Source organism: Sinocyclocheilus rhinocerous, unplaced genomic scaffold (assembly GCF_001515625.1).
Source record: "Sinocyclocheilus rhinocerous isolate Xijiao unplaced genomic scaffold, SAMN03320098_v1.1 scaffold306, whole genome shotgun sequence".
Taxonomy (NCBI): domain Eukaryota; kingdom Metazoa; phylum Chordata; class Actinopteri; order Cypriniformes; family Cyprinidae; genus Sinocyclocheilus; species Sinocyclocheilus rhinocerous.
In genome coordinates this window covers 978,158-988,777 of record NW_015662161.1, presented here as the reverse complement: position 1 = coordinate 988,777, position 10,620 = coordinate 978,158, and the positions used below count along the sequence as shown (strand labels likewise).

General features: G+C 35.3%; 1 protein-coding gene across 1 annotated transcript in view; it reads left to right on the top strand.

Annotated features, from left to right (window-relative positions):
• LOC107727527 (parafibromin) overlaps window positions 1-10,620 on the top strand; it is a 49,983-nt gene that overhangs the window by 4,343 nt on the left and 35,020 nt on the right. The window contains exons 7-10 of the mRNA XM_016537417.1: window positions 498-711; window positions 2,795-2,893; window positions 5,032-5,110; window positions 5,439-5,503. Coding sequence (XP_016392903.1) covers window positions 498-711; window positions 2,795-2,893; window positions 5,032-5,110; window positions 5,439-5,503 — 457 coding nt within the window. The remainder of the gene's footprint in view (window positions 1-497; window positions 712-2,794; window positions 2,894-5,031; window positions 5,111-5,438; window positions 5,504-10,620) is intronic.

Sequence of the window (10,620 nt, the reverse complement as noted above, 5' to 3'; positions counted from 1 at the left end):
GTTGTAAGCTCCATATATGGTGATTTTGGGGAGGAGTCGGGGTGCAGATGCACGTACGCACAATCTTCCCCTGACTGGGATTTATAAAGGGATTTTTGCGCAGGTTCAAAATCTAGCTTTTGTGCATATGTACACTTTTAGGATGAAATCTACGGAGAGTTTTATAAATGAGACCCCAGAACTGTCTGGTTATTCACGTTTCTCAAAATATCATCTTTTGTGTTCAGCTGAAAAAAATTATGCATGCAAGTTTGGAACAACGGTAAATGATGACAGTATTTAAATTTTTCGATGGACTACATTTTTAAAATTACGTCTTATTATTGTGTTTCTAATATTTTTGTGTAATTACTGTTATTTAAATCCAATAAAGCTGTGTTTAGTGAATATAATCAATATTGAAGGAATTATGCATTGTGCCTAACACGCAGCTTGTCATGTCTTAACTGTTTAGTTCTCCTAGATATGAGTTTAGCGTATGATTCTTCTGATCTTAGGTCTCTGTCAGAAGCCATGTCTGTGGAGAAGATCGCTGCTATCAAGGCTAAAATCATGGCTAAGAAGCGTTCTACCATCAAGACTGACCTGGACGATGACATTACCCAGAAACAGAGAAGCTTCGTGGATGCTGAAGTGGACGTGACCAGAGACATTGTGAGCCGAGAGAGAGTGTGGCGGACGAGGACCACGATTTTACAGAGCAGCGGCAAGGTAAGAGGAGACACTCTTGCTGCGTCCCAATTCGCCTACTTATGCTATGCCCTAAAAGTATGTACTCTCTTCACAAAAAAAAAAGTATGTACTTGTGTATGTAGAAGAATAGTAGGCAAGCTTTGGGACATACTACTTAGTTACGTGCATTCTGTGACTGTTTAAACTGCACTGTCAATCATCTTGTCACAGTTAACATCATCCACATTTCGTTTAATTTGATTTCCTACCATATTGGAGAGAAATGAAGAGGCATGTTGATCTGCTAGTTGCGGGTCTATCATGCCGAGAACTCTGCTCATGTGTTTGCATAATGATGCATTTAAAAGTTAATGACCAAACGTATCATTATAAAAGTTCACAGTGTTGCTGCAGATGAAATATAACGTGGATAACATTAAATTAATATTTTTCATCAGGTTAGACATTGATTATTTATCACTCAAATCCCTTTCTCTACCTGTCCGTCGGCTGCGTATATCTGCCATGTTTGTAGTTTTTTAACACTTCTTATGCATGTTTGTAGTTCTAATCGAATCCTACTAGTCCACAGCGCAATGTGTTGTAGGAAATATTAGCCGTTAGAGTGCACTTCGAATTCTAACCGGAAGTAGTAGACCATCCGGGAATCTTTGGCATACTTTCTTAAACATACTATGGTTTGGGACATACTAATTCTATTTTCGAATACTATTTAGGACGGATAGTATGCGAATTGGGATGCAGCATTTAATTTTCTTGGCAAAAAAAACAGGGGCTGTCCATTTTATGCATTAACATATATTTAAAAACCATAAATATAAATGCCATCATGGACGTTAAACTTTGCTGCCAATGTCTCTACAATAATTTACTCTGCGGCCACAATAATGCCTTGGAAATGTATTTCAATGAATAAATCAACATTTTAATCAAATTGTGTATCCAGTTAAAGTAAATTGTTCTAATTTTGCAAAATTTGCAGCTGAATTTGCAACTGATGCACATTGTTGGCAACAAAAATACTAAAAATATATTTTAAGTTGTTGGACACAGACGTGTTGGGCCATTGTTTTCATTTTTTTTTTTATAAACAAGCATTTACATTTATGTTTACATTACAAACTATTTATTGCCTAAGTTAAATTTAAACTAATGAAATTAATTTTATAATAATAATAATAATAATAATAATAATAAGAAGAATAATAGTTGCAACAATTGCGAAATCCAGATGTGTTATTTTGAGGGGACAGCAAATTTACACTGTTATACAAGCTGTACACTCACTACTTTACATTGTAGCAAAGTGTCATTTCTTCAGTGTTCTCTCATGAAAAGATATAATAAAATATTTACAAAAATGTGAGGGGTGTACTCACTTCTGTGAGATACTGTATATACACCTTGCTACGTGTACTGTGTTAGGCTAACCGAGACTTGTCATTTGCACTTATATGTTGTTGCTCTTTTGTTAGTTTTGACTGCTTTTATTGTCCTCATTTGTAATTCGCTTTGGATAAAAGCGTCTGCTAAATGACTAAATGTAAATATTATACACGGTACACATACGTTTATTATGTGAACAAAAACTTTTATTTTGGATGCGATTAATAGCGACTAATCTTTTGACAGCACTAAAATTTTTTTAAACTGTTTATTGCCTAATTAAAATGATGTTACAAAAGATTTCTATTTCAGATAAATAGTGTTCATATCGATATCGGAATTATATCGTATCGACCGAAATTAAGAAATATACCGTGATATCAATTTTGGCCATATCGTCCAGCCCTATGTACACCTAGATTTTACACTTGTTGTAACTAGTGTTTTGGTGGTTATGAAATATAAAACAGTTGGCCTGCAGGTGGTGGTGTTTCATTGATCACACAGCTGTTTTCTTGTATGGCTTATTTTGTTACGGTTAGATTTTGAATGGTTGGTTAATAACTTGTAACTTGGTTAAAAGTCATGTTTGTGATGTTTTTTTTTTCTTCCCTGCTATACTTTCTTTTAAAATCAATTGTGCACAAAAGAAGGTAAATGTTAGCTGTATTTAAAGAATATGAACTCCTGAACATAATGATCTTTTGATTTGTAGAATTTCTCCAAAAATATATTTGCCATTCTACAATCAGTGAAGGCGCGGGAGGAAGGTCGGGCCCCTGAACAGAGACAGACCCAGAACCAAACTCAGGTGGTGAGTACACAACAGAGCCGCTTTATTAGTGTGTGTGAATGTTTGTGCTTTCTGTTTCCTTATCAGCTAAATATTAAAATGATGTTTTTTGTTTGTTTGTTTTTTGAACAATTGCTAGGACACTTAACATTTTTTTTTTCAAAACTCTTCAAACAGCTCTCCTAACCAAGTTTCATCTTTGCACAGCAGTTAATTTTACATTTTAAATCTGCCATAAACCAACAAAACACTTTATACATGTCTCAAATCAAGCCATTCTTCCAAAACACTAGCAAAGGTTTTCAACCAACAAACACTTTTTCACTCGTAAAACAATGACCTAAAAAACACTAACATCAGATAGCATTTTGCAATGTTTTCTTCTGTAAAATTTCATTACCAAACAAGAATTACGTACTCTACTGATTAGAATTCACTGCAGTATATGCTACATTGTCCATGTTTACATTATAGTCCAAAATTATTCCTAATTTGTATAGATAAAATCATTTTGTATATGGTCTGGTTTCTGCAACTTTCACTTGGGAGCAAAAATCTGCCTTTAAACTTAGTGATAATTATCAATATCAACTGATGTGAAGAATTGAGGGTTTTTTTTGGGGGGGGGCATATCGCCCAAACCTAGTTTAACAGTTTAGAAAAGAGTATATAAGCATGCAAATTTGCCTGTGTACATAAAGTTTGGCTGTGTTTGTGTCTGACTGAGAATAATTCATGTAATTTGAAAGCTGTAGTCATTGAATGCATTTTGTGCCAAAGCAATGATAAAATGATCCACAGTTTAACCCACATAGACTGCTGTTGTGCTCACTGTGTGAAGAGATTTGAAAGTGAAATTGTGGTTGTAGTGATTGTTAAAAAAAACTGTAATGACAGCAGAATGTGAGCTGCATGAAGGCCATACGCGCAAAATCTCAAGATTGTGTTATAAAGCACATGTATGATATTACATTACAAAATCTGTCCAATATTGCCAAGTTTAATAACTGTCGCCACTCTTCCAAAATATTTTTCCGTATGTATTTATAAATTCAGAAATTAATAAGAAACCAATTACAAGCAATAGGACAAAAACTACAGTAAAACAAATAAATAAGAAATGCTACATACAACTTATAAAGTAATCTAATGTATAAAAACAGTGCATATTCTTCACTGTGTAAATTAAATATATATTTCTTCTTATTAAAGTGATTTAGTCAAGAGCAGTGAAAGATTTTATCTATTTTGTTGTTTGATTAACATGAATGACAGGCAGCAGGAATATTGGACTGCTGTCACTTTAAGAGCTGCCCGGATCCAATGTACTGTTACACACATTTTCTTTCTCAGTTTGCTTTCACTTAAAGTCTGTGTAAAGGCAATTCGGAGAATTGTTTCTAAACATGATATAAATGTTAGAAATGTATTGCTGAAAACTCGTAACACTTAAGTGTGTTCGACTTGAAGCAGCGCTGCACAGATCGATCGGTGTGTGACATCAAAGTAGAGTGAGAGCTATAAAGAGCAGACGGCTCCTTATGCTTTCGAATCCTTTGGTGTCATATGCCAATCGGTCTGCGCAGCGCTGTTCAAGTCAAACACACCTAATAACTAGAGTGCAATATAATCAATATAATCAATTAAAATCATTATAATCGCCCGCTCAAGTTTGCTTGCTAGCTATGCCTTCGTCACGTAATGCATTGTTACCTGGTTGTGATAATTTACAAAACAGCTCGGTCTCCTTATTTAAATTTATTTGTATTTGACAGTTGAGAGAGGCGGCAGCTTTCTTGCGAGTGGGTGTGGTTTCAGCACCAACAGCGGAAACGCCCCCAGCATTTGAGAGCAGAGAATACTTTTTTCAAGAAATTGATAACTTAATTTTATTTACTTGTTGTTTTTTTTTGTTATTCAAATTTGGCTGGGTGGTTAATAACACATTTTTTTTGGTGGTGCAAACGATTTTAGCACAACAACGTCACATTAGCGTTAAAATTCATTTCCTCTTTGATCAGTTCATTATTACTATAAATAATAGTTTTATTGTGATTGATATTAACAAAAAAAATAAAAATATTTTATTTCTTAACATAGGAGCTAACATAGACTATTTGTTTTGTTTTTTTAATGCACTCCCATTTTTTATCCCATAGGATCCAGCAATAAGAAATAAACAGCCAGTCCCAGCTGCCTACAACAGATACGATCAGGAGCGATTCAAAGGAAAAGAAGGTAAGTTGGATTTCATCAGCTTTAGTTTTGACCTTTATGATGAATAATTGGTAATGCAGAAAATACCTGTGCAGACAATAAAAAAAAAAGTTCCTTTTTAGTTGTAGATGTAGAAGTAGCACTTTTAGAAAAGATGTAACATGTATCAGAATAAAATAAATTCACAAAATTAATTTTGTTACAACCAGCATGTCATTGTTGATGAATCTGTGAAGAGATCATTAAGTGTATCATCTGTTTATTATGATGATGAAGTCCCTCAAAATTGAATTGAGGCTTATTGGAACTGTTAATGATTTAGAAACCTTATTTATTTATTTTTTTACAGAAACGGAGGGCTTCAAAATTGACACTATGGGTACTTATCACGGCATGACGCTGAAGTCAGTGACGGTGAGTTCATATTGCGTCCTGTTTGTTTTTAAAACTTCTGTGCCAGAGAACAGTCAGCAGTGAGGCCGTCCATTTGTGGAGCAAACAAACTGGTTTATTCTTTGGATTAATTTATTCCAGTTCATTTGAAATTTAAAAAAGGATTCTAGGATCATCAAAAACATGTTTGTGTAGACATGCAAATCTGTGCTATGCCTGTTTCTTTATTTGCATGCAAGTTTTGGGTTTTCTGGCTATATGTGAAAATGAATTGGTTACTGTTAGGCTGATGATACACGGGGCAACTTTTTGAGCAATGTTGCCGGGCAACTTTGGTTAATGTTGCCGTCAACAGGCAACCAGGTGAGACACAGGACCCACGACTGATCTAAAGTATCCATATTGAAATTTGTTTCCCATTCTCGATGGGAAAGTGCCCAAGAAACATTGCTCAAAAAAAGTTGCCCAGCAAAATTGCTCAAAGTTGCCCCGTGTATCATCAGACTATGCACGCCGTGTATGACATGTTGCCAACTGAGTTGTTTTGTCTCTGTTAAAATTGCAACTTGGTCCCATAGTACTCTAACACATGTTTCACGGTTGCGCAAGTTGTAATTGTCATTGTTGGTCTAATTTCTCTCAAAGAAAAATGATCAACGTTTTATCATTACTCCTGTTAAACATCAGTGAATGACGAATATTGTTTGGTCTTAAGTAGGGTTGTGTAAGTCAACTTTTTTCCCACGTTTATGTTTCGCTATATATTTTTACAAAAGCTACGTTCAAATTACAGTCATGTTAATGTTACATTTGCACGTTTGTTTCCATGTTATTCGCGGCAGGTTCAGAGAAATGTGCACTCACAAAATGAGCAAAATGAGGGAGGGTTTTTTTCGACTTCGTATAAAATGGAAAAGTTCTGTATAATGATTAAGCTTTGCCAGTAGGATTGTTATACTACCAGTTATAAGGGACAATACTGATACAGAATACAGAATATACAGAAAATATTTTATAATATTATGAATGAAACTTACTTAACAACAACAGATCCTAGATCAATATCCTAACAAATAACCCTAAATAATGTATAGTTCCTGCTAAACATCAAGCTTTTCTTGTGATTTTTTGTTTTGTTTTTTTGCTTCCTGTCATGTGTACAGATACTTTGTTTAATACACGAGAAGTACTTTTAAACATGAACGTGAAGAGGTGGCCATGGCAATGAAGTCAAGTCACCTTTATATATATATATATATATATATATAGCACTTTTAACAATACAGATTGTGTCAAAGCAACTGTACAGCATTAATTAGGAAAATACTGTCAATAATGCAAAATGATAGTAGTAAACACTCAAACACTCTATCAAGATATAACAAAAATATCTTGATGTGTCATGTTCATTACCGTGATATATCGCATTACCGAATACCGGCACAAGTCTAGTCCTACCCTCAGCAAAGTTTTATTTTTATTTTCTTTGCTCTATGGTAAACAGAAGTTTGAAATGCCTGAACAATTGTATATTGTTTTAAAACATTCAATACCTCCCAAACTTCAGGGAGTGGCGTTTTAGATTAATGTAATGTGCGACACACTGTCATCTCAATTACACAAGATGACTTGATGAGAAAAATGCAGTTAAAGCATCTGATCGTACGGATGTGGATGTTTGCACCAGCTTTTCAATTCGGTGCTCCATTCATTGAAGTTGTCATGTTTATTTATATTGTGCTTCATACAGTAAGCTACAGGTTGCATCAAGGCAGCTTAGATGCAGTATGTATTTTTTTTAAACTGTACTAAATCATAAAAATACTATGATATGTGTGCAGAGATTTACAAAATATCCCAAGTTGAAAAACAGTGTTACAAGTTATTCTTAATGTCTGTCCTGGGACGTAATGTCTGTTTTTGTTTTGGTCCGTGACCCCACCCAGTGCCAATTTTGTCAGTCGTTTTCTGTCATCCTGGGAAGCCAGCAAATGAATTGGATCAGAGCTGGCAGATTCTACCTGACCTAAGACACTTCGGCATTTCGCTTTGACCAAAGGCATTTTAACATGTAGATAAGTAAGATGCATTTGGTTGATGGAGACTGCTTAAAGCCCAGAGAGAATTGCACTTCTTCCTGTTGCGTATCCTCAATCTGGCAACCCGCATGAGCTTTGAGTCTGGGGAGAAGGGGTCAGGGGAAACCATGCTGTCCAATATTTTAAAGTTGACATGAAACACACATTTTAACCACTTACAGTAAATATTAGGCTATATATTAAAGCATTTAGCCCTAAGAAGCTGTGGTTTACAGTGAATTTATAACATCTAAGGGGCATTGTTAGGCACTGAGCGGAGTTCCTAAAACCCCTTTATTTGTTATAAATTCACTGTAAACTACGGCTTCACAGGGCTTATTGCTTTTATAAAATGGTTATTGCATATATTTAGCAAGGTTTCACTAAATAAAATAAAGCAAATAAAATGTAATGCTATTATTAAAAACATTATTCTTCTGCCAAACAATGTAGTTCCTCAGAAACGATTGTGGTTGCAACAAAGTGGTTGCCGAGCAACACAGATGCAGAAAAAAAGAGGTGTATGATTATAGAGTAATTTACAACAGCTACAAACGCGGCTCAACCAATTAGAATCAAGGACCAGAACTATCTGTTTTATAATGCACTTTTTAAGTATTAAACAAGAAAAAAATTGTTGCTCCTTCAATTTCAGAAATCTGAACTTCAATTATATTTACAACCTCAATTTCAACTATAATGCAGCTCTCCATTGTGTTCATTTTTTACTCTTGGTTGATCTTGACGGACTGAATTAAGAAAAATAAACCCTATTACATATTCATGATGGACCAGTGGCAGTTTAAAGGTATTTAATAGTCTGCGGAAAGTTTGCATTGGTGCTGTATATTGAACCACTGAAACTTCTTTTTTGGTCATATATTGAGTTTGAATCCGATATTGTGTGTATACTATTGTGTTATTGTTAAGCCCCAAGAAAGGCACAAAAAACATTATAAAGCATCGTAAAGTTTTCACTATTAAGTGTTCTGAAGCCGTTCCATAGTTTATGCAGCTCTCCATTGTGTTCATTTTTTACTCTTGGTTGATCTTGACGGACTGAATTAAGAAAAATAAACCCTATTACATATTCATGATGGACCAGTGGCAGTTTAAAGGTATTTAATAGTCTGCGGAAAGTTTGCATTGGTGCTGTATATTGAACCACTGAAACTTCTTTTTTGGTCATATATTGAGTTTGAATCCGATATTGTGTGTATACTATTGTGTTATTGTTAAGCCCCAAGAAAGGCACAAAAACATTATAAAGCATCATAAAGTTTTCACTATTAAGTGTTCTGAAGCCGTTCCATAGTTTAATGTGAAGTATAGATGAATATTTGTCAAGTTCACAAACTCTTATCCCCGCTGCGTCTGTCTGTCATCCTCCATTCAGCATTCAAACTGCGTGTAGCGTTCGGTTACTACAGTCAAAACGATGAAACTCTCTTCAAGAGCGTACAATAACTGAGATTTAAAACTGTTAAAAGAAAAGTCTCAATAAAATATTGCACAGATGTAATACACTACACATCAATATCCCTTTTTTATGCGGAGCACTGTGACTCTGTGTTGCTTCAAGCACATCATTCTGTGCACGGGATGCGCATAAGCGCTTTGTGCCGCTCTGTATGGGAGCCATACCCTTTCATATTATACTTTTGTGCAATGAAAGATTATTAATAGTCTTTTTTGTTCTGTTCTATCTATCATATGTAGGGTTGGGAATTGAAAATCGTTTCCGATTCCAGAATTGGATACTTAAGGTCAGAAATCGGATACTTGTTGTCAAATTAAAATTTCGATTCCGCCTATCAATTCCTATGCGCTTTTTTATTTTATTTTTTCTTCATCTGTGAGGACCGGACCTAGCGATCTGCCAGGACCTTGCTCGCTAATCTAAGCGCTCCAAAGTTTGGCTACATTTGTGATCAGAAGCCAAAAAAGCTAAGTATAATATCTGTGATGGCTAATCATGTTGCGAGAGAGGTGTCACCACCAACATGACAAAGCACTTTAATTTAATAGATCATTAAAGATCGTGAACACGATTCAAACACCAACGTGATTCTGTTCCTAAATTACAATGATTCATCTGTTTCATTCTTCAAACTTTGATGTGTGCGATCAATGTTGTGATTAGGGGTCGACCGATATGTGTTTTTCAGGGCAGATACCGATTATTACAGATTAAGTAGAACGATAACCCATATTTTGAACCGATATGTCTGGTGTAAAAATTTTAATTGGTCAAAATTAATAATAACAAGGGCTCTGACAAAAACTCTTTAAATGCTTTTAAACATATATTTAATTCTGAGAACTGTTAATAATAACATTAAATAAACATTCATATTAATAATAATAACATAAAAAGTGCAGGGAGCACCCAGCAGCATTCTGTAAACATTTTGTAAAACTTGAAGTAAACAACAACAAGCAACAAATTAACTAATAATGGAAAATAAATGTAATAGCTCCCTGAAGTTTTATAAGCTAATAAAATGGGTAACAATTAGTAGTCCCAATCCAGCAGCACCAGGTTGTGGTGCAAGAAACAGAGCTGCTTGGCATGCTCTCCAGTGAGCTTGCTTCTTCTCTTGTCATAAATTGCAGACACTTCACTGAAGACACGCTCACTAGGGACTGATGAGGGTGGTGCGCAAAGAAATTTTCTTGCTGCTTTGGCAAGTAGCTTGAAGCGCCCTTCATTCTGTTTCCACCACTGGAGTGGATCCCCCTTATGCCTTTCAATCACTGGCTCTTTGAGGTACTGATATAACTAATCCTCAATGATGTCCTTGGCCAAAAGATTACCAGTGTCGGGCCCAAAAAGAGAACTGAATATCTTGTCTATTTGGCTATGGCAGGGTGTCTCTTCTCTCCTTTGCCTTTTAGGGGCTTGGTCTTGTGCAGCGGGCTCCTCTCCATCAGCCTGCTGCTCTTGATTAACTCTCTCTGTTTCAGCCTGCTCTTGTAGAGCACCTTCTACACCTTCATCCATTCTTTCTTTGGCCTTGTTTAGTGTAGAGGCAGAGGAGAATGCATGACTCTTATAAC